This window comes from Acanthopagrus latus, chromosome 16, assembly GCF_904848185.1.
Source record: "Acanthopagrus latus isolate v.2019 chromosome 16, fAcaLat1.1, whole genome shotgun sequence".
NCBI classification, from domain to species: Eukaryota; Metazoa; Chordata; class Actinopteri; order Spariformes; family Sparidae; genus Acanthopagrus; species Acanthopagrus latus.
This window is the reverse complement of record NC_051054.1, coordinates 428,887-452,696: the sequence shown is the minus strand read 5'-3', so window position 1 is coordinate 452,696 and position 23,810 is coordinate 428,887. Positions and strand designations below refer to the sequence as shown.

Genomic DNA, 23,810 nt, shown 5'->3' with positions numbered 1-23,810 from the left:
TCCGATTCTAAATTGATTCATCGAAATATAAAAACTATAAAATCAATAAAATAGTGCAGGTGAGGCTGCAGCTCGTGTTCCCGCCGCCGGGGGGCGCTGCTGCGTCACGCCGTGTTCAGTCATGGAGACGTCAGACTGCGTCAAGCTGAGTCACTCACGACGGTACAGGAAGTGTTGAGGCTTTGGTGTCAAAGTAAAAGCATTGCCAAATAGAAATAAAAGTACTGATCAAATCAGAGACACGATGGAACCTGTCAGTTGGGAATTCACGTACGTCACAGAGAACAATCATCACTAAAACATCAACGTCTCTGAGTTAAAAATGGATGTAAACACTTTCTTCGGTCTGGTTTTAGTGATGTTTTATCTGTGTTTTGGTTTATTGTTTATAAATATGTTAATGTGTTCTCAACATAGCCCTGTGTTGTGTGTGTATTTACATTTCACGCTTGTCCGTATTCTTTATTTATCATTTATAATTTTACCTGGAACATTTATTTTATTTCTACTATTATTTTTATTGATTGTTTTTTTCATATTTTGACCTTTGAGTCTCTGAACCTGTCTGAGACATCGTTCTGTTTCCAGCTCTTGTTCTGATTTGTTTGAATGTGTAAAGTTTGATCGATTGATTTTGAAAAGCCTGACCGGAAGTAAGAGCGTCAGTGACGCGTGCGGTCTTGACGCCGGCGCAGCGCCGCTCGGTCAGTCCGGTCTGGCTCGTGCTTCGGGCAGCTTCGTGTCTTCGCTGCGGCGGAGAAATATGATGCGGAGCAGCAGCGGAACCGGAGCCCGTGAACCGGATCAGTCCAGAACCAGAAGCAGAGCCAGACTAGCTGAAACCTCTGGCCCGGCACGGCTCGGCTCGCAGACAGCATGACAGCGGAGGAGAGAGCGACGACAGAGAAAGGGTCCAGCCGCTGAGAGAGGCAGCTAGCCGGGCAGCTAACGGCGCGATGACCGCGGAGGGAAGCGGCGGCGGAACGATCCGCAGCCGCATCAAGAACCTGCTGCGCTCCCCGTCCATCAAACTGAGGCGGAGGAGCGGCACCGCGCGGCACAAAGAGGACCTGAGCGACAAGGTGCGCGTCACACACACACACACACACACACACACACACACAGCAGCTGCTGCTAATTAAACTCATTAATCACATGCTGTGATTGTTTTGATATTTACCTGATTTCACTTCATGTTTGTTTGTTTGTTTTTTATCAGTGTGACGTTTTAATTGAATTATTATTAATTTAATGTTTTATGATATTTAGTGACACACACACACACACACACGGATGAACGCTTTTAATCTGCTGTGTTGGCATATTTCACACACACACACACACACACACACACACACACACTCCTGCACGCAGCAGCTCTGCAGTGTTCGCTTCAGCTGGAAGTTTAAGCATCAGCTAATTTTCAGACCTCAGATCAGTTTTGATCACTTTGACAGGATCAATAATTAACATCAATAACCACAGCAGGTGTGTAGCAGGTGAAGCAGAACCGGCAGCAGCATCCTGTCAGTCAGGTTGTTCCCGTCTGTTTGTCCCTGCAGGGGCTCCCGTCCGTCTGTCAGCAGCTCCCTTAGTTCAGCCAGTAAAACTCCCAGCATGCTTTGTGTTGTTTGAACTGCATGCGTGTGTGTGTGGATCCAACCTGAGGGTCGGGGACCTGAAACGGGTCGCAAGATGGTTAGAACAAAGAAGGTCTGTGTAGTTTATCAATTCGGGTCGTCATGATGATGTCGGCTGAGTCCGGTTCTGATTGTAAAATGGTACTTTACAGCGACTTCAAGTCTGACGTTCTCGCATCTGACGGGAACAGAACTCAGTGTGAAGACGTGTAGAAGCAGAATTTAGTGCTCACAAAGAAATCATCATAAATGATGTCACTGTGACATCACAGACCTCCTCTCATCAGAGATTAAACATGTTTCCTGTTTGACCCAAATAGAAGAAGAAGAAGAAGAATGTTTCGAATGTAAACTCTTTAACATCAAATACAACGTTCTTCTTCTTCATTGTTTCACTTATTAATAATTCATCCCCTCATGCCTCAGGCCAAACAGCCTGTGTGTGTGTGTGTGTGTGTGTGTGTGTGTGTGTGTGTGTGTGTGTGTGTGTGTAATTATCTCCATTGGGAAACACTTCAGATCTTCAGTCTGACTCTCAGACCTCAAACATCTGAGATCAGTCCACAGCTGCAGCACCTGGACAGATACACTACAGATACAGTACTGATATACTACAGATACTACAGATACTACAGATACTACTGATACTACTGATACTACAGATACTACTGATACAGTACAGATACTACAGATACTACTGATACAGTACAGATACTGCACTGTAGTATCTGTACTGTATCTGTACTGTATCTGTACTGTATCTGTAGAGTATCTGTAGTATCTGTACTGTATCTGTAGAGTATCTGTAGTATCTGTACTGTATCTGTACTGTATCTGTAGAGTATCTGTAGTATCTGTACTGTATCTGTAGAGTATCTGTAGTATCTGTACTGTATCTGTAGAGTATCTGTAGTATCTGTACTGTATCTGTAATATCTGTAGTATCTGTACTGTATCTGTAGAGTATCTGTAGTATCTGTACTGTATCTGTAATATCTGTAGTATCTGTACTGTATCTGTAGAGTATCTGTAGAGTATCTGTAGTATCTGTACTGTATCTGTATCTGTAGAGTAAGTTAACCTTGTGGTTGTAAATAATAATGTTCTGTATGTTTGACGCTGATGACGAGCAGCTCTTCAGTTTAATTGCAGCCTCGTTAGAACCATTGATGACCTCGGTCAGCTCTGGCTCCTGATTGGTTAAAGATGCAACGTGTAACAATTGACCAGCTGTTGAATTAATGCTCCCAACAAACAGGGGGCAGCTTATCACCATAGCAACTGCTAACTGCTGCTAACTGTATTCTGTTTGTACATCCATGACTGTAGCTACTGTTAGCTTGTTAGCTCAGTTAGCCGTGCAGCTAGTTGTACTACCTGGGGATTATTGGTGTTTACACTGTGAGCACAGGAGCTTTGACCACTGACAGGGTCTAGCTGGTTAGTATGCTAACAGCTGTAGATACACAGACATCGTGACAGAACTTCACAACTCTTACTCACTTCATTCTGATGCTAATCTTTAATCCAACCTTACTGTTTACATTTTTATGCTAACTTTTTATGCTAAGTAAATATGAGCTGGTTATTGTAGAAGCTAACAGGAAGTTAAGGTGATGACACACTTCCTCCACCTGTCAGCTGACAGCAGGAGGATTCTTCAACACTGGATCAGATTTCTTGTCTGTGGATGTTAGAGTCTCACACCTCGCTGTCTCACACCTCGCTGTGACTCATCAGCGTTAAATAAAGTCAGCTGATTCATCTCAACATGTTTTATCAGTTTAACGTGACAGAAGGACTGAGAGGAAGCTGTTCATTCAGCAGGAAACACCGTGAGAGACCAAAACACAAATAGAGTTTTGTGCAGAGGGAGGGAGAGTCATGTGAGAGCGCACACACACACACACACACACACACACACACACACACACACACATAGAGGTTAGCTTAGCATTGAGCTCCCACTGTGACGATGAAGACAGATGGTGCGTCGGGACTAACTTAGAGTTTAAACAACAGTCAGAACTGTGATTGGACTGAAGACGCTCAGACGGGTCAGGACACTTTACAGCAGTATGCAGCGAGAAGTAAGTGTGTGTGTGTGTGTGTGTGTGTGTGTGTGTGTTTGAAGGTGTCAGCTCTGACTTCCTGTCTGTGGCTCTTTGCTGCGAGCTCATTGGTTCCTACCAGTCATTAAAGAATTAAAGAAGGTGTTGGCCAGTAAGCATCAGGGTTTTAGCTCTTTAAGGGATTGTTGGACGTGTTCTGGTGGTTCTGGAGAATTTAAGAGACGTCTTGTGATGTTTGAGAGTGTTTCTGTTTCCTTTGGTTCTCGTACAGCGCCGATTCTCAACAAAACTCCTTTCATCATGCTTTCTGAACTGAGCAGTTCCAAACAGAACTCCTGAAACTTTCTTTGCACTCAGAAACAAAATGAAATGTGCTCTCAGCTGTACAAACAATGTCTGCGTTCACCTGACGTGTCTGACCTTTCTCCTCCAGGTCACCTTGGAGAAGGTTCTGGGTATCACGGCTCCAGGGAACCGAGCGCTGGCCTGCGATGCCCGAACTGGACTGTTGGTGTATCCTGCTGGGTGAGAAACACTCATGTTGACCTGGACCTCCACACTGACACACATTAATGAACTCAGCATAAAGATGACGTCACACACACACCTGGTGACAAGATTAACAACACCATTTACACTCCATTTATGAAAGAAGAAACATGTTATTGATCTGAACATGTCACATGTTACAAAGACACTAAACAGGAACAACATAGGCGACTTCTTTGTCCCCGTGGAGAAAGTCCCCAGACTCCCTTAACAAATGTGTCAGTTTAGTGAGTTGTTGAGTTGGAGACACTTTATAAACTCAGTGAAACTCTGTCTCTGACTCATTCTGCATTATTTGGACCTTCTTGTTCATTCAGCAGCTGTTCTACATGAAATATTTATTTATTTGAGTAATAAAGAGTCTGTTTCTTCCAGTGATGTAGGAGAACATTTGCATACAGAGGATCAGATCAGAAGGGCCAGGTGTGACCTGATGGCTGCACACACTGTGTGTTTACCTCCTGATGTGTTGTGTAACAGTGTGAACATGTGTGCGGTTGTAGAACAGCAGATTAAAGTCAGACAGGAATGTGAGAGTGAGTCTGTCACTGACTGTCACTCAGAGCGTCACTGAGGTCCAACAACATGATCAGATTATCAGATTACACACATCATGTGATCACAGCCGTCTGTTAGGACCCGCGGTGCCGGTACCAACCACAAGACGCTCGTCTGCTCGCCGTCTTCACCCACAGCCACAGAGACCCTGAACACACCACCAGATACTGTCTCTGATGGTGTTTAACACAGAACCTGACGGGTTCATGAGGTGGTTCTGGTTCAGATGATTCGCTCTGTGTGTGTGTGTGTGTGTGTGTGTGTGTGTGTGTGTGTGTGTGTGTGTGTGTGTGTGTGTGTTTGGCTCGCCTGTTAAAGGTGGCAGTTACGTAACAGTTAATCTCTGATGTTGAAGTGGAAGTCTGAGCTGAGAGAGACGTTCAGGTACTTGTGTAAAAACAGACTGTGGTGACAGTAGAAGTTCTGATCCATCTTGTTTCCTCCAGTACAGTAACAGAGTTCAGGCTCTGACATGGACTCAGAGTATCAGAGTAAAAAGTCTCCCTCTGAAGGACATTTGTGCTCAAAGCTAACTGAAGCTCACGTCATATTAATAGAATTCAAAGACTATTAAAGTTAAAGGTAGAATCAGTAGGATTTGTCCCAGCTGTTCCTGAACGCACCACAAAGACAGTTGATTGTTGAGTCTCATTCCCAGGACGTCAAATAGACACATGTTGGGTTGGTAAAGCGTCCCGAGCAGCAACAAAGAGAGAAAATCAGAAACTCTCTGCAGATACGAGACACTAACACGCCTTTTCTCCACATTCCAGCCTCCCTCTCTGTCTGTTTACGGCTTCTTACGGCTTTTACGTCTTTGTCTCGTCTCGCTGCGTCTGATTGGTCCACATCAGTCTGCTGATGTTGGGAAATAACAAGAATCCAGAATTCACCTCAGATGCATCAAACTGAAGTAACGAGGCTGTTGTGAAGCTGTGAGGAGGAGAAAGTTCAGAGATACTCGAGTACAGGACGCTAACTAAGTACTTGTTTCTGTTCACTTTGACGTTAAAGATTTTATTTTCTAAATGTTTATAAAAACAATAAAAGGAACTTTACAGATTTTTATGGTCCCTTCAGTTAAATCACCTGCTGATGGACAGAATTAATTTACGTTTAAGAAATTAAAGTTGTGTTGGTTGTTTAAATAAAAAGAGAATTTCAAAACAAAAGCATCCAGTAGAAGCTGTTATGAAGCCGTCCTTCACCTTCAGCATGTTTGGATCACAAACAGCAGCCAGAGGACGTGTTTGTGTCCAAACATCGAGTCCAGACGAGGACGTTCAGTGTCTCCAGCTGAGACCGCAGGGATTGATTATAGATCAGCTGGCCCTCGGCAGTTTGAATCTCTCTGAGCACAGAAGAATGATGGGAATGTCCGAGGGCGAGCCGTGGAAGGCGTCCAGCTCTCCTCCCGAACCGCAGAGTCCCACGGGGCCAGCAGCCAATCGGCTGTGGATGTGAGAGGACAGGGGGCTGCTGATTGGTCAGAGCTGTGGGTCAGTTTGTGTTCAGAAGATTCGGATTCAGTTTACGGATGAAAAGACAACGAACAGCTGAAGAGACGGAAGTGGGTCAGTGGAGCGAGGAGGAGGAGGAGGAAGAGGGGGGAGGAGAAGGAGGGGGGAGGAGGGGGAGGAGGAGGAGGAGGAGGGGGGAGGAGAAGGAGGGGGGAGGAGGAGGAGGAGGAGGGGGGAGGAGAAGGAGGGGGGAGGAGGGGGAGGAGGAGGAGGGGGCGGGGGGAGGAGGAGGAGGAGGAGGGGGGCGGAGGAGGAGGAGGAGGAGGGAGGAGGAGGAGGAGGGGGGAGGAGGAGGAGGAGGAGGAGGAGGTGAAAGTAGGTTAATGTTTGTAGATTTTACTTCATGAATGAAAAGTAAACTGTTCTGAGAACAGCTCATTAATTCACTGTTTCTATTATTACCTCATTAATATTGAAATCCTGTATTTCCTCTATAAAACTACACACTGCTCCTTTAATGAGGCAAATGTGAAAAATGGTCATTTGTTTGAACCAAAGCTGAAAGAATCTGATCACGTGACGAAGAGGCTCCGCCCCCTCTCTGCTCACTGCTGCATTGCAGATGTGTTCAGGATGGGCCGGGTTGGACAGTACAGACTGTACCTGAACACATCCCGTGTGTGTGTGCGTGCGTGCGTGTGTGTGCGCGCATGTGTGTGTCCTGATGAGGAAGAGTATAATTGGTTGCTGAATCAGCAGCTTACAGTCAACAAACACTAATCTGTGTGTGAGTGTGTGCGTGCGTGTGTGCGCGCTGCTGTGATCGATCATCTGTACATTAAATATTCTGTGTTCTGATTGGCTCCTTTCTTCTCTCTGCTGAGAGGTCGGAGGTCAGCGAGGGCTGTGATGTCACACCTGCAGCCTCACAGAGCTGCTGGATCAGAACCAGTCAGAACTTCCTGAGATAAGGTTTTGAGGATCACAGTTCAACAGTTTCTGCTCAGACCTGTTGTCACAGACACGCACACACGCGCACACACACACACACACACACTCTGCTGTATAAACAGTGAGCAGGTTTAATGAGTCTGTGTTTGGTGACTCAGTCTGTCCGACCTGAACCTTCATAAACAGAACCTGAGACCAGAACCAGAACCACTCTGGACTGCTTCAAGATGTATTTGAGACTTTTACTTTAAATCTGTAATTATTTTATTTTTACTCTTTAAATCCTGTTTTAATGTAAACTGTCAGTGTGTGTGTGTGCGCGCAGTGTATGTGTTCAGTGGGTGGAGTCCAGGTTCTGTGTGTGTGTGTGTGTATGTGTGTGTGTGTGTGTTAACCTTGTACCTGTGTATCTGCAGGTGTGTCGTCGTCCTGTTGAATCCTCGGAAGAACAAACAGCATCACATCTTCAACAGCTCCAGGTAAAACTTCGGCCAATGAGCTTTCACTTCCTGTCTGACTGGTTTAGATCGTCTATGAATGGAGGAGGCGGAGCCACAGAGCAACTGTCACTCAAAACTCTTTCATCGCTATAACTTTGTTCTAAACGTGCTTAATAAATAAAGTTTAAAAATGAAGTTTATTTTGGTGTCTGAGACGAGAGTCTGTCTTTAATATTTCACTCAGTTTTAAGTTGGAACATTTTGTTTCTGTTTGAACCTTCGTGACGACTTTCAGCCGACAGTCGTCTCATGTTGAGACAGTTGACAGCTGAGCACCACACCTGCACTCACCTGAGCTCTCTACAGGGTTCATGTGTTGGTCTCTAATGTAACACAGTTTTCAATTAATAACAAAATATTTTTACAATTTTGAATTTGAATTTCTAAAATGTGTTCTGGTGCTTGTGGTTCTGGTTCTGAACATGACGTTGAGCAAACATGAACCACAGCTCAGACCGTCTGCACATGCTCAGTCATGAACACCTACAACTCCCATGAGCCTCAGCAATGCCGTCAACCCGTCAGCTGTCAGTCCTGTTGCTGTGGTTACCGGCAGATTAACAATGACCTGACACGTGATGGTGATGGTGATGATGATGACATCGTGTGAAGTGATATAAAACTGAAAGAGTTTCTCTGTGTTTCAGGAAGGCGATCACCACATTAGCATTTTCCCCCGATGGCAAATACATTGTCACAGGAGAGGTGAGTCTTACTGCAGCTCACCAGTCCCGACCCAGGGCCAGAAATCATTTGTTGCACTTAATTAAAACTGACTCGATGTTTATATTTATTGTGTGTAACATGTTGACCCTCCTCCTCTTCCTCTTCCTCTTCCTTCCTCAGAGCGGTCACATGCCTGCAGTCCGGGTCTGGGAGGTGTTGGAGCGTCAGCAGGTTGCAGAGCTGCAGGAACATAAATATGGCGTCGCCTGCGTGTCGTTTTCTCCCAATGGGAAATACATTGTCAGCGTTGGCTACCAACACGACATGATGGTGAACGTGTGGAACTGGAAGGTAAAGGACACGCCCACACTGATGGTCACTGTGAGCTGTAAACAAACAAACAAACAAACATTGTTTTTGTCTGTTGATCAGAAAAACATCGTGGTTGCAGCCAATAAGGTGTCCAGTAAGGTGACGGCCGTCTCCTTCTCTGACGACAGCTCCTACTTTGTTACCGCCGGCAACCGCCATGTCAAGTTCTGGTACCTGGACCACTCCAAGACCTCTAAGGTGCGCCTGTCAGTCACGTGTTGATCACCTGATGATGGTAGCTTCCTGTGTGGTTCCCGTATGTACTGACCGTTTGTCCTCTGCAGGTGAACGCCACCGTCCCTCTGCTGGGGCGCTCGGGGCTGCTGGGAGAGCTCAGGAACAACTTCTTCAGCGATGTGGCGTGTGGGCGGGGCCGGCAGGCCTCCTCCACCTTCTGCATCACTTCCTCCGGTCTGCTGTGTGAGTTCAACGACCGGCGACTCCTCGACAAGTGGGTGGAGCTGCGGGTGAGTCCCAGTGCTCGTTTCAGGAAGTTAAAACAGCCACAGGACGTCTCCGTGACGTCTCCGTGACGTCTCCGTGATGACCCAGACTGATGGTTTCATGAAAAGTTTCACTGTGTGTCTGCCTTTAACCTGAAACACTCTAACGTTAAGTTCTGCTTCCTCCTCTACTTCCTGCGCAGAGAGTCGACTCCGCCTCCGTAAGTCGTCATCTCACCTGGACTCAGTTCAGCCCGTGACACCTCACAAACATGTAGTCCTGAAAATTATATGAACAAATAATTTATCAGAGATGTCTGATGAAAAGTTTTTTCTGCATTTGAAAAACTCTTCAAACTTCCTGAAACAGGAAACACCTGTCAGACACTGGTCCAGTTCATACTCAACAGAACAGAACCAACAGCAACATTAGCAGAAAACGTGAAAGACATAAAGCTAATAAGCTACGATCTGTTGATCTGCTGTTTGTGATCTGACATGAGATTTAATGTGATTGAATTATTAATCTGTGTTAGCGTTAAGCTAAGTAAAGGTATTAGCGTTAGGCTAACTAAAGGCATTAGCATTAGGCTAACTAAAGGTGTTAGCGTTAGGCTAACTAAAGGCGTTAGCGTTAGGCTAACTAAAGGCGTTAGCGTGAGGCTAACTAAAGGCGTTAGCGTGAGGCTAACTAAAGGCGTTAGCGTGAGGCTAACTAAAGGTGTTAGCGTGAGGCTAACTAAAGAAAATTTTATTTAGTCTAAAACAAAGAAATCTGATCTCTGTCCTCACTGGCTGAACTGACTAAGACACACCTACGTCCTTTCTCTCACTTCATTGGTCAGTCTCACATCATGCCGCCGTCATTCATAAACGACACTGCACCTGATCGGCTGAGTGATGTTTCACCCCACTCACCCTCAACACTCTGATTTACAGAGGACCCTGAACGCAGCACGAGTCACAACCGCCAGCATCCACTCACTGCTACAGTACTGTGGTGCTGGTACTGTGGTGCTGGTCCAGAGTGTAGGTGCAGCAGCGGCTCAGTCACACGGCGCTCTCTGTCTGGTTCTTGGCTCACTGGCGTTCTGTCACTTCATTTACATTCAGCTTCAGTGAGAAAGATTCTTTGTTCAGTGTGTCGACGGTCTAATGACACACACACACACACAGACTCACTACAGCACCGGATGTGGATCTGCTGTTGAAACTAGTCCCCAAAACGAGCACCACAACATGTCTTCATCCTCATGGCATCCTCACAACCCAACAGGATGAAGTCTCACCTTTCACCTCACCTGTCTGTCTGTCCTCAGGCGTCTCAGGCCACCTGCCTGTCTGTCACAGACGAGTTGATCTTCTGTGGTTGTTCTGACGGGACGGTCAGAGCCTTCAGCCCCGTCAATCTGCACTTCCTGTGCACTCTACCCCGCCCACATTGTCTGGGAGCCGATATCGCCAGTATGGTGAACGCCAGGTAACAATAAGTTACCATGGAAACCACAGACACATCAGCCTGGTTTTTATTTGAGCTCATTGTGTTTAAATAACTCATCTCTCCTCCTCCTGCTCCTCCTCAGTCAGCTGTTCTCCTGCAGGCCGGAGGCTCGTTACCCAGACACGGTGGCGGTGACCTATGACCCCACAAACCGCTGGCTGTCGTGCGTCTACAATGACCACAGCGTTTACGTGTGGGACGTCCGCGACCTCCGGGACCCTCGGAGGGCGGGAAAACTGTACTCGGCCCTTTATCACTCCTCCTGTGTGTGGAGCCTGGAGGTCAGCGGGCCATCACACACACACACACACACACACACACACACACACACACACACACACACACACACAGTGAAGGGTCACGTTCCTTAGAGGTCAAAGGTCACACAGCTCATAAAAGCACCAAGTTCACATCGACATGGAGCTGCTGCAGCTGTCAGCAGCTGCTTAGCTTAGCTTAGCATAAAGACTGGAAACAGGCTGAAGGAGCTAGCTGTGAGTTTACACAACGAGACTCAACGCTGACGGCCGCGAGGTGTTTTGGCGTGAAACCACGTTGTGTCATGTTTACGCTTCAGATTTGTACGTATTAAACAAATGTATTGTAAAATGTAAGAGCCGCTGCAGGGGCAGTTTGTTTCCTTTGGACAGAGCCAGGCTAGCTTTGTGTCCCTGTTTCCAGTCTTTATGCTAAGCTAAGCTAACCAGCTGCTGGTTGTAGCAACATATTTAATGCACAGAGAGAAATCAACCTGTATGAAGTAGTTTTCAGGTAGTAAAAGTACTTTTTTAGGACTTCTTGCCTTCTGTGATTGGACACTGTCGCTGAGCTGTGATTGGATTATGGTGTTTCAGGGGGAGGGGTTTAGTGTGACTGTCACAAACATTAATTATCTGCCTGGAGTGAGAACATGAAACAGTCCAGATGAGCAGCTCCTCCTGTCTCCTGCAGGTCTACCCAGAGGGGGGTGGAGGAGGAGGAGGAGGAGGAGGTGAGGTTCATCTCCCTCCTGGATCCTTCCTGTCCTGCTCCTCAGACAACACCATCCGACTGTGGAGCATCGATGGCCTCAACATCATCAACCGGAACATTCTGAGCCACGTACGACAACACACACCGTTACCTTTATGTTTACACACCTGTACATGTCACCTGACCTCTGACCCCTGACCCCTGACCCCTCAGGACCTGCAGAAGGTTATCTACGTGGACGAGAACATCACCAGCCTCCTCGACACAGAGAGCGCCGGAGAGTCAGGCTCAGAGGGGCAGCAGACAGACCAGAGCAAGGTGGGCATTAGGACCCTGAAGGTCAGTCCTGATGGGCAGCACCTGGCCTCTGGAGACCGCATGGGAGTCCTCAGGTGAGGAGGAGGAGGAGGAGGAGAAGACACGATGTTGACCGAGAGTCTCCAAACATTACTGACTGTGTGTGTGTGTGTGTGTGTGCGTTCGTGTGTGTGTGTGTGTAGGATCCATGACCTGGACAGCATGGAGGAGATCATGAACGTTCAGGCTCACGACTCAGAGATCCTCTGCCTCGAGTTCTCAAAGCCAGACACAGGTGAGACCAGTCACACAACCAGCCAATCAGAGCACAGCTGCCGGAGCTCACCTGCGATGAGGTGATTCTGCCGTCACATGACCTGAACACTGTTGTTGTCGTTGTGTGTGAACCAGCAGCTGCTCTGCCCCTGAGCCAGGCAGTGAAGCTGAGAACTGAGGCTGACCTGATCTCTGTGTTTTCATGGTTCAGTTGTGTTTTTTGTGACATCACATATGACTCAACCAATAAGAGATCAGAGCACAGATGACTTGATCTCAGTCACAGTTTAATTCAAACAGAACCGCTGCGGTGAGTCGATTCACTCGAGACCCGACTGACTTCAGATATGTTCAGAAGACTACCTGAAGTGTTCAGGTGACTGTACAGTTTGGTTGGTGGTGCTGTAGGTTGATGGGGCTGAAGGCCGTCCCGGAGGTTCAGGTCGACAGGTTCAGGTCGACAGGTTTGAATGATTATTGATTGATTCAAACAAGCTGAGCTGGTTGGATAGAAACCAGCTGAGTCAGTAACTCATCAGGACGAAAACCTGAAGGAATTTAAATGGAATTCAGTAACAAAAGTTTTTATTACTGAGAAAAGTTGACAAAGTAACATGAGAGTGTGAGAACTATGTGTGACACACACACACACACACACACGTATATATTAAACAGGTGATTAAACCTCTCAACAGTTAAACCAGCAAACTCAACAATACAACACTTCTCTGTTGACATGGAAACAACAACACACACAGAGGAATGCCGAGGCTCATAAACACACACACACACACACACACACACACACACACACACACCTCCTGACAGGATTAAACTGAGCTCGTCCTGACTGCTGAGCTGGCGTCTTCTGTCTCAGCACTTTGGACCAAACTACAGGAAGTGATGTCACTCCTGCTGTTAGAGAGTGTGTGTGTGTGTGTGTGTGTGTGTGTGTGTGTTGAGGCAGATGATCCTTGTTTACGCTGATAATAATCAGAACATGCAGCAGCTCTGTGGGGCTTCACAGAGCTTTCAGGTCCGTCAGAACCGTCTAGTGATGACACTCACCAACATGTATATTTAGCTCCACTCCACCAGGCCCGTCTGTCTCTGACCCGTCTGTCTCTGACCCGTCTGTCTGTCTCTGACCCGTCTGTCTCTGACCCATCTGTCTCTGACCCGTCTGTCTCTCTCTGACCCATCTGTCTCTCTCTGACCCGTCTGTCTGTCTCTGACCCGTCTGTCTCTGACCCGTCTGTCTCTCTCTGACCCATCTGTCTCTCTCTGACCCGTCTGTCTCTGACCCGTCTGTCTCTGACCCATCTGTCTCTCTCTGACCCATCTGTCTCTCTCTGACCCGTCTGTCTCTGACCCATCTGTCTCTCTCTGACCCATCTGTCTCTCTCTGACCCGTCTGTCTCTCTCTGACCCGTCTGTCTCTCTCTGACCCATCTGTCTCTGACCCGTCTGTCTCTCTCTGACCCATCTGTCTCTCTCTGACCCGTCTGTCTGTCTCTGACCCGTCTGTCTCTCTCTGACCCGTCTGTCTGTCTCTGACCCATCTGTCTCTGACCCATCTGTCTCTCTCTGACCCATCTGTCTCTCTCTGACCCGTCTGTCTCTCTCTGACCCATCTGTCTCTGACCCGTCTGTCTCTCTCTGACCCATCTGTCTCTCTCTGACCCGTCTGTCTCTCTCTGACCCATCTGTCTCTCTCTGACCCGTCTGTCTCTCTCTGACCCGTCTGTCTGTCTCTGACCCGTCTGTCTCTGACCCATCTGTCTCTCTCTGACCCGTCTGTCTCTGACCCGTCTGTCTCTCTCTGACCCGTCTGTCTCTGACCCGTCTGTCTCTCTCTGACCCGTCTGTCTGTCTCTGACCCGTCTGTCTCTCTCTGACCCGTCTGTCTGTCTCTGACCCATCTGTCTCTGACCCGTCTGTCTCTCTCTGACCCATCTGTCTCTCTCTGACCCGTCTGTCTGTCTCTGACCCGTCTGTCTGTCTCTGACCCGTCTGTCTCTGACCCGTCTGTCTCTCTCTGACCCGTCTGTCTCTGACCCGTCTGTCTCTCTCTGACCCGTCTGTCTGTCTCTGACCCGTCTGTCTCTCTCTGACCCGTCTGTCTCTGACCCGTCTGTCTCTCTCTGACCCATCTGTCTCTCTCTGACCCGTCTGTCTCTGACCCGTCTGTCTCTCTCTGACCCGTCTGTCTCTCTCTGACCCGTCTGTCTGTCTCTGACCCGTCTGTCTGTCTCTGACCGCTGTCTGTCTCTGCATCTGTCTCTGACCCGTCTGTCTCTCTCTGACCCATCTGTCTCTCTCTGACCCGTCTGTCTCTCTCTGACCCGTCTGTCTCTGACCCATCTGTCTCTGACCCGTCTGTCTCTCTCTGACCCATCTGTCTGTCTCTGACCCGTCTGTCTCTCTCTGACCCGTCTGTCTCTGACCCATCTGTCTCTCTCTGACCCGTCTGTCTCTGACCCGTCTGTCTCTCTCTGACCCGTCTGTCTCTGACCCGTCTGTCTCTCTCTGACCCGTCTGTCTGTCTCTGACCCGTCTGTCTCTCTCTGACCCGTCTGTCTGTCTCTGACCCATCTGTCTCTGACCCGTCTGTCTCTCTCTGACCCATCTGTCTCTCTCTGACCCGTCTGTCTGTCTCTGACCCGTCTGTCTGTCTCTGACCCGTCTGTCTCTGACCCGTCTGTCTCTCTCTGACCCGTCTGTCTCTGACCCGTCTGTCTCTCTCTGACCCGTCTGTCTGTCTCTGACCCGTCTGTCTCTGACCCGTCTGTCTGTCTCTGACCCGTCTGTCTCTCTCTGACCCGTCTGTCTGTCTCTGACCCGTCTGTCTCTGACCCGTCTGTCTGTCTCTGACCCGTCTGTCTCTCTCTGACCCGTCTGTCTCTGACCCGTCTGTCTCTCTCTGACCCGTCTGTCTCTCTCTGACCCGTCTGTCTCTGACCCGTCTGTCTCTCTCTGACCCATCTGTCTCTGACCCGTCTGTCTCTCTCTGACCCGTCTGTCTCTCTCTGACCCGTCTGTCTCTGACCTGTCTCTCTCTGACCCGTCTGTCTCTGACCCGTCTGTCTCTCTCTGACCCGTCTGTCTCTGACCCGTCTGTCTCTCTCTGACCCGTCTGTCTCTCTCTGACCCGTCTGTCTCTGACCTGTCTGTCTGTCTGGCAGGTCTCCAGTTATTAGCCACGGCCAGTCGGGACCGTCTGATCCACGTCCTGGATGCGGGCCGAGACTACAGCCTGGTCCAGACTCTGGATGAACACTCGTCCTCCATCACTGCCGTCCGATTCGCTGGTCAGTCTCTCTGACCTCTGACATCAGTCCGTGTTGTTGGTTCACCCTCTGACATCATCCTCTTCTTCTTCTTCTTCTTCTTCTTCATCTTCATCTTCATCTTCCTGTCTCTCAGCCAATGAGGGCAAAGTAAGGATGATCAGCTGTGGAGCCGATAAGAGCGTTTACTTCCGGACCGCTCAGCAGGTGAGAGACTCACCTGAGTGATGTCATTGTACATTTACTCAAGTACTGTGCTTCATACTTCCACTCTGCTACATTAATCTCATTACTTAATTTAGCTGTTACTCTACAGATTACATCCGATGACTCAGTTTATACATGTAATATATCGATCAGTTACTAACACTTTGATACTTTGGTACATTTATCAGATACTTTTATACTTTTACTCGAGTATTGTTCAGATGTTACCAGAGTAATATTGCACTGTGCTGATCCACTGACTCTGAACATGAAGTCATCAGCACATTAATGCAACAGTACTTACAATCAATAATCAAAAATGTACCGGCAGCTGGACGACGGGCTGCAGTTCACGAGGACTCATCACGTGGTGAGGAAGACGACGCTGTACGACATGGACGTGGAGCCGACCAGGAAGTACGCAGCAGTGGGCTGTCAGGACCGCAGCATCAGGTAACACACACACCTGTCCGTCTGTCTGAGAGACAGAGAGAGAGTGAGTGTGTGTGTGTGTGTGTGTGTGTGTGTGTGTGTGTGTGTGTGTGTGTTAATCCACCTATAGCTGAGACAAACATGACTGTTCAGTCTGTCAGCTACAGATTACCCAGCAGCCATTGAGACGAGGATTAGGATTATCTGCTGTGATGCTGTCTTCCTCTTCTTCCTCTTCCTCTTCTTCCTCTTTATCTTCTTCTTCCTCTTCTTCTTCTTCCTCTTCTTCCTTTTCCTCTTCCTCTTTTTCCTCCTCCTCTTCTTTCTCTTCTTCTTCATCTTCTTCCTCTTCTTCCTCTTCCTCTTCTTCCTCTTTATCTTCTTCTTCCTCTTCTTCTTCTTCCTCTTCTTCCTTTTCCTCTTCCTCTTTTTCCTCCTCCTCTTCTTTCTCTTCTTCTTCATCTTCTTCCTCTTCTTCCTCCTCCTCTTCTTTCTCTTCTTCTTCATCTTCTTCCTCTTCTTCCTCCTCCTCTTCTTTCTCTTCTTCTTCATCTTCTTCCTCTTCTTCCTCCTCCTCTTCTTTCTCTTCTTCTTCATCTTCTTCCTCTTCCTCTTCTTCAGTTTCTGCTCCTTCATCTTGTTGGTACAGAACATTTCAAACTCTGATGGTGCGTTCATGTGCTGCTCTGGACATTTGAAATGTCAGAAGAAGAAGAATTATCCCGTACATATTAATAACTTCCATGTGTATTTGTTTTTGTGCAGGTTTGATTATAATGAACATTGTGATGTCCAGCAGCACATGAACGCACCACAGACGATGTTTGTTCATTAATCTGTTGTGGCTGCATGGTGAGTTCATGTTCATGCTGTGGGCTGGTCTTTCCTGTCTGCTGTGTGTGATGTGAAGCTGCCACCTGCTGGTCAGACTGGAAACAACACAGCACAGACAGACGGTCCCGGTTCAGCTGTGAGGCTCAGGACCAGTGTGTACTTGGACTGGACCCATGAACCAGAACCACATTTGGATCATTCAGTTTCATGTCTGATGGTGATGATGATGTGGTGATGATGTGATGATGGTGATGATGATGATGAAGAAGATGATGATGATGGTGATGAAGATGGTGATGATGATGTCAGCTCCTCTGCTCTTCCTCCTGCAGGATCTTTAACATCAGTAATGGGAAACAGAAGAAGTTGTATAAAGGCTCTCAGGGTGAGGACGGGACGCTCATCAAGGTACGCCACTCATCCCTCCATCACCATGTTTCCATGGTTACAGCAGGTGTTGATGAATGAGCAACAGTTAGCTGACAGGTGCATGAAACTCCTCCTCAGGTGCAGATCGACCCGTCGGGTCTCTACATCGCCACCTCCTGTTCAGACAAGAACATCAGTATCTTTGACTTCTACTCTGGAGAGTGCGTGGCGACCATGTTCGGACACTCAGGTCAGAACACGACATCGCTGTTTCTCGTTACTGTGTTAAATGTATCTGTGTTTTATTTTATATTCTATGTTTATTTTGTGATGAGTGTGTTTCTGTCTCTCAGAGATCGTCACAGGTCTGAAGTTCAGCAGTGACTGCAGACACCTGATCACCGTGTCTGGAGACAGGTGAGTCTCACCTTCACATGTTTGAAATGTAAACATGGTGACATCACAGTTTGATCTTCAAGAGAACGTGCTGATGCATCTATCAGTGTTTACGTCTGACTGATGAACATGACGTTTGTATGAAAGGTGTCAAACAGCTCAGCACATAACGAGTCTTTGATTCATAAAGATAAGGAGGCTGTGGGACGGAGGAGAACCCGTCCTCCATCCAGCTGGTCCGGGTTCTTACCCAGAGAACGTCTGAAGAGTCGTTACTGTCTGACTGTGGAGATTCACATCAGAACATTTAGAATAGAAGTATTAATGAAATGTGTGTTTGTGCTCTCAGCTGTATCTTCGTGTGGCGTCTCAGTCCAGAGCTGACCATCAGGATGAGGCAGCGACTCGCTGACCTCCGACCTCCCAGCAGCACTCAGAACTCCCAGAATGCACCTCAACAGAAAGTGTCAAACCTCAGGTAAATGGCATCACAGCGAACGTGTGTGTCAGTGTTTATTTAAACAACTGTGTATAAAAAGAATACAAGAGATTAAAAGTAGAAACTTCAGAACAGGAAGTAAAATATCTCAAAAATACACGGTGAGGTGATTTAATGAAAATGGATTTATGAATTTTAGAGATTTTGACTCCATCCAAATATAAAAATGTTAAATTTACTGAAAGGAAAAATATTTCTTTAAACTCATAAATAAGGGATAATGTATAGAACAGAGCAGAGAAATATAGTTTGCCAAACTGATGACAAAGATGTTGAACAGAACATTGTTTAGAACACAGCTGATCAATCCTCTACTGAAATTCAAGTCCTCTAACCTTCTTTTAAACTGACCTGGTCCATACCTGCTGCTCTTTTTGTGTGCAGTTCGGGTCGATCCTCTTTTATTTTATCAACGTCTCTGTCATCTAAAACTTTGTGCCGTTTCTCTTCTCCCTCATCGCTGCTTTCCACTCTTTTTCTTTTCTTATCCGGCGACGACAACTCAGCCTTCTGCCAAGAGTCCAAATCACAGTATTTTCCAAATATTAAAGTTAATATGAAACTCATTCATATTAGTGGCCTAGGAGTACATTTTTTCTGATATGAAGTAGACTACAGATCAGCTGACGTCGCTTAGCAACCGAATACGCTGGAGTGATAAGTGACCAGAGCAAAGAGCGCAGGGTGCTACGAAATACGTGAATCAGAGGCAAAGAGGCTGCTTTCCTTGACAATGGTCAGATATGCTTAGCAACGATCAATTGTATGAAAATAATTGACTGCTGAACGTTGCGAAGGCTCATTCAAGTGAATGGAGCATTTTACGTCATTAAGACGAGCCGTGTAATAAATGTCAATTAAAGCGTACTGAATAATATCACAGTGACAAACAGCTGCAGACAGAAAAACATTAATAACAATAATAATGTAAAACGAAGATGCAACACAGCGTTACATTGTGTCACGTTGATTAAACTGTGTGTGTGTGTGTGTGTGTGTGTGTGTGTGTGTGTCTTGCAGCAGCAGCAGGGAGCCGCCGGCTCCTCGGGTCGTTACCATGTCGTCAGACAGTGACAAGGAGGAGGAAGAGGAGGAGGAGGAGCTCTGCTGTCCTTATGTGCTCACAGCAGGAGGTCTGGAGGAGGACCCGGGTCAGTTCTGTCGCTGACTGTGTTTACATGGACCTTTTTTATTTTAAAGATGGTTCTGAGAACAAAAGTCATGAATCTCATGTTTGCTCCTGCAGAAACGTGCGATGAGAAGTTCAGCGCTCTGGACGGCAGGAAGGTGAGCGGACACACCTGGTGACCTCGTCACTGCAGACTGTACATCACGTTAAAACCATGTGTTTCTCCTCAGCAGGTGTTGGGGGGTCGACCTCCTCGTCGGCGCTGGTCCAGGAGGGTGGGCAGGTCTGAGGAGGGGGTCCTGATGGTGAAGTCCATGTTGGACCTGAGACTGCTGGACTCATACCACCCAGGCAGACAGGAGGAGACCCAGGACGAGGAGGAGGAGGTACAGCTTCACACCACACCTTTGTTTTATATTTAATGCAGCATTTTAACCATTGGTCCCACCCACTCAGGTTAAGACACGCCCCCTCGATATAAGTGCCTCTTCCTGCAGCCAGAGGGGGAGGAGCCCAGGTGTGGAGGTGGGGCTACACAGGACCAATCAGGATCTGGGGAGCACCGTCAGTCTGCAGGTCACCTCTGCATGGGTGAGAACACAACACAAGGTCTCATCATGATTCATGTCTCCATCGATGACGGGAGGCGAGGAAGTGACCCCGTGTTGATTCTGTCTGTCCAGGCAGAGGACAGTGAGATGAGGACCAATCAGAGGCCAGACTTCATCCATCTGTCCAACCACAGCCCAGACAGGGAGGAGCTGGTGCTGTATCCTGACCAATGGGAGGACAGAGTGAGCCTGGCTGAGAGGTAGGACTGCTGCATCATCAGGACAGACTCAGTTTAAGCCCCGCCCCAGTTAACCCCGCCTCTTGCTGTCAGTGAGTTCCAGGTGAAGGAGGCGTGTCCTGCTGCTGCAGGTGGACGACAGGACAAACCCAGTCCAGACAGCGGCTGCTCGCTGGGCTTCAGCTCCAGTCTGTCCAGTCCAGTCAGACCTGCCGGAGACGGTGAGACAGCAACTGAGTACTTTTACTCAACTACTTTTATGTTTTCTGCTACTTTATACTTCGATTACATTTGAAAATACTTTGAGTCAGCTGATCATCAATCACTGTTTTTATCTGATGAGAAAATCAATTAAAAAATGTCATCTCTAAAGTAACTAGTAACTAAAGTTATCAAGACAATGTAGTGGAGTAAAAGTATAGGATACCTCAAAAATGTACTTACCTGAGACACTTTACCAAAGTAATCTTTTAACACCATCTTAGTTACTCTGGGTAATAGAGTATTCACAGACTGACCCGCCTCTGTGTCGTCTGTCAGAGTCGGAGCCCACAGAGCCTCTGAGTGTGGACGGGAACTCCTCTGAGCTGGAGGAGGATGAAGAAGAGGCAGCAGGTGGAGGAGCAGCAGCAGCAGGAGGAGGAGGAGGAGGAGGAGGAGTCAGAGCCGCTCAGCTGGTGCCTCAGACTCCAGACCAGGAGGCCTTCCTCAAGGAGCACTTCGTCACTCTGGCCGACCTCTCAGGCTCAGGTACCGACACCAGCAGCACTCAGGCCATCATACACAAACTGATCACCTGACCCACGTGTTTGATCTCTGACTCGTGTGTTTGATCATGTGACACATGTGTTGACAGGAAGTCCCAGCAGAGCATCTCACAGCTCCAGTGAGAGTCTCAGCATCTCCTCCAGGTTTTTGTCCCAGAGTTCAGCTGGAAGGTATGACATCACAACAAGATCGGTGACATCACAACATGATCAGTGACCTGAACACAGTCTGTGAACCTGTAAGAATTTCAGGTTCTGTTTTTTGTAACACTGTCTGGCTGTGGTTCTCCTCAGTCGTACAGTTCTTCCTCTACCATCTCGGACCAACGGGGCAGGAGGAGGGGAGGTGAAGGCCCGGCCTCTGGTCTCAGAGGTCCGACCTCTGATGGAGCAGAATCACACCCAGGAGAGGAAGGTCTCCTGGAACCAGGACCAGGACCAGACGCAGCTTTCAGCTCAGGGTCCAGATCAGCTCCAGAGCCAGATGGAGGAGCAGGAGACCTCCTCAGGTCAGCATGCCCAACGGACCTCCCCCCTGAAGAAGAAGGTCCAGACCACGGCCCAGGAGTCCAGAAGGAACCTGGGTCCAACGGCACGGGCTGCCACCTCCCATTTGAACTCCTCCTCTGGACTCCGCAAGGCTCAGTCGGTCCAGAACCTGCTGACGGACACAGGTACACCTTCCAGACTCTGAAACTAATCGAATACCAAATATATTAGATGGAATTTGAAAGTTTTCTAAAAACAGAAAACAATTAAAAATATTCCTGAACCAGTTCTGAACCGGTCTTGAATGTCTTACCTTGTCTCTCTGGCTCATTCCTCAGGTGACTCCGCCCCCTCCTCGGTGTCTCGTCCCTCCAGAGAAGTCTCTCCTCAGCCGCTCGTCCCCCCTCAGCGTCCCACCACCCTCCCCTCCTCCCCCAGACGGCCCCCATCTATAGCCACGCCCATCCAGAAACCAAGCCCGGCCTCCCCGAGGTCGCCACAGCAGGAGACAGCCGCCGTCACCTCGACACCAGCCTCGTCTGCTGTCTCCACCCCCAGGAAGTCCTCCTCTTCCTCCGCTGCTGCCTCCACGCTGTCAGCTCGCTCCTACATGAGCCCCACCGCTAGCTCCATGGCCAAGATGTCGCGCTCCGTCTCCATGGGTGACGGCCTCAACACTGATCCCGGCGAGGACCCCTCAGTGACATCATCCTCCTCTCAGGTCAAGGAGACTCCGCCTCCTCTTGTTGCCGTGGTGCCCTCTAGCGCCACTCTGGCCACACACCCTCACGCCACCATTGTCCCCGTTGTAGTCGCCTCCCCATCTCTGGGTAACCATGGTAACCAGGCGGCGGCTCCACCACGCAGCCTCCAGGCTCGAGTCCCCGGCAGCAGCAGACCGCTCCCCGACAAGCCCTCCATCGCCTCCTTTACTCCACCCTCCTCCTCGTCTTCATCGTCGCGGCCTCCTCCCATCTCCGTCTCCCCCCTGACTCCCCCCCGGCAGGAGGAGGAGCCTCAGAGAGACGACACAGGTTTGGACCCTCCTCCTCCTCTTCATCCTTTCATCCTGTCATCTCTCCGTTGGGGCTCTGCCTCCTCTTCCTCCACTCTGACGGGTGAGACGCTTCTTCGTCTTCATCTTCTTCTTCTTCTTCTCTCCCTCCATCAACAGATGAATGTTTAGAACAACATGTGAAAAGAAACTCTCCCTCTCTCTGCACAGACCAGCCAATCAGTGTGGAGAACTGCAGAGCTCTGACCAATGAGCTGCAGAGCTGCTTCAAGAGAGCGACACACCTGTACAGGAAGGTGAGTGTGACGTTCATGCAGGACGATTCACAGGTTGGATTCAATGAATCTAAGAGTTTGGTTGGTGGTTCTACTGACATCATCAGTGACATCACTCACCTGTGTCTCTCTCCCCTTTTCCTTCAGGTGAGCGGCTCCTCCATTGATGACTCCGCCCCTGACCAGCGTCAGATGGCTATTGTCCTATCAGAGGCCTTCCAGGCCATGAGGGCAGAGCTTGACTGCCTGCCGCTCGGAGCACCGAGCATGCTGGGAGTGGAGGGGGGGCTGGGAGGAGTGGGGGAGGCAAAGACGGCAGCTCTGCTGGAGGAGTACTCACTGCTCCTCCTGCAGGCCGTCAGCAGGAGGCTCGACACACAGCACTAAACTCCTCTCTGTCTTCCTCCTTTTACTTCTTGTTTATTGTATTTTTTATCACCTCCTCCTGCTCCTCTTCATCACAGATTTAGGGATCTGAAGCCATTTTGTTTTGGATTCTGTTCTCCAGTCTTAACGAGTGACACCTCGATTCTTTGGACTGAGTTTTTAGAAGCTTCTGAACTTTTTATCGAAGTTGTTTTTTAAAGACGTTTTTCCGACATTCTGAAGATTTTTCTCTGTTTTCATTCCCGTCGTTTGGATTATTGATCTTCTATTGATTATTATGTAGAAACATTAGAGACTTTTTAAAGGAGCAAACAGCAATACAAGATGTTTTGAACAAACTTTATTGTTCAGTTATTTGATGTAAATGTTTTTTCCTGAGTTCACTTGAACGTGACGCAGACTTCCTGATTCTGATGAACGTTTGTATTTATTTCAGACTACTGACTCACCTGGACCAGACTTCACCACCATCATGTTTTTATAAATCATGGCGTCTGATGGAGGATGTACATTTTTATAACTGTTGTAGAGAAACACTTTACAGCTTGTTGTAACACTCAAAGGTCAAAGTTCACTTTGTTTTTGTCAAATTTAATAAAAGTTTGAGACTTTTTTTTTTTGAGAATTTTGTCTTCAGAACAATTTCTCGATTCTGATTGGCTGATCTGAGCTGA

At 48.1% G+C, this 23,810-nt stretch overlaps 1 protein-coding gene across 6 annotated transcripts; it reads left to right on the top strand.

The window, feature by feature from the left end:
* The first annotated feature begins 601 nt into the window (after positions 1-601).
* mapkbp1 (mitogen-activated protein kinase binding protein 1) lies at positions 602-23,750 on the top strand. Of its 6 annotated transcripts, none has more exons than XM_037071507.1 (32): positions 602-1,082; positions 4,146-4,237; positions 7,647-7,709; positions 8,378-8,435; positions 8,577-8,747; positions 8,829-8,966; positions 9,053-9,235; positions 9,415-9,432; positions 10,531-10,691; positions 10,795-10,993; positions 11,664-11,813; positions 11,898-12,076; positions 12,185-12,276; positions 15,443-15,568; positions 15,684-15,754; positions 16,086-16,207; positions 17,353-17,428; positions 17,528-17,639; positions 17,743-17,806; positions 18,135-18,263; positions 19,305-19,435; positions 19,531-19,571; positions 19,647-19,799; positions 19,870-20,004; positions 20,097-20,224; positions 20,297-20,424; positions 20,744-20,953; positions 21,060-21,141; positions 21,265-21,644; positions 21,798-22,577; positions 22,685-22,770; positions 22,897-23,454. In XM_037071507.1, the coding sequence occupies exons 1-32, from the start codon at positions 957-959 to the stop codon at positions 23,134-23,136; spliced, it is 4,824 nt and encodes a 1,607-aa protein (XP_036927402.1). In that variant the 5' UTR covers positions 602-956; the 3' UTR covers positions 23,137-23,454. The 6 variants fall into 6 exon arrangements, with proteins under 6 accessions (XP_036927402.1, XP_036927401.1, XP_036927405.1 ...); XM_037071506.1 differs by having other exon boundaries at positions 603-1,082; positions 19,644-19,799; XM_037071510.1 differs by lacking the exon at positions 22,897-23,454 and adding an exon at positions 23,573-23,750 and having other exon boundaries at positions 604-1,082; positions 19,644-19,799.
* The last annotated feature ends 60 nt before the right edge of the window (positions 23,751-23,810 follow it).

Bases quoted from the DNA above. Each gene is read 5' to 3' on its own strand.
- mapkbp1 (XM_037071506.1), top strand. From the start codon at position 957: ATGACCGCGGAGGGAAGCGGCGGCGGAACGATCCGCAGCCGCATCAAG. The intron at 20,954-21,059 runs GTACCGACACCA...ATGTGTTGACAG, and splicing joins GGCCGACCTCTCAGGCTCAG to GAAGTCCCAGCAGAGCATCT. The intron at 21,645-21,797 runs GTACACCTTCCA...CTCATTCCTCAG, and splicing joins GAACCTGCTGACGGACACAG to GTGACTCCGCCCCCTCCTCG.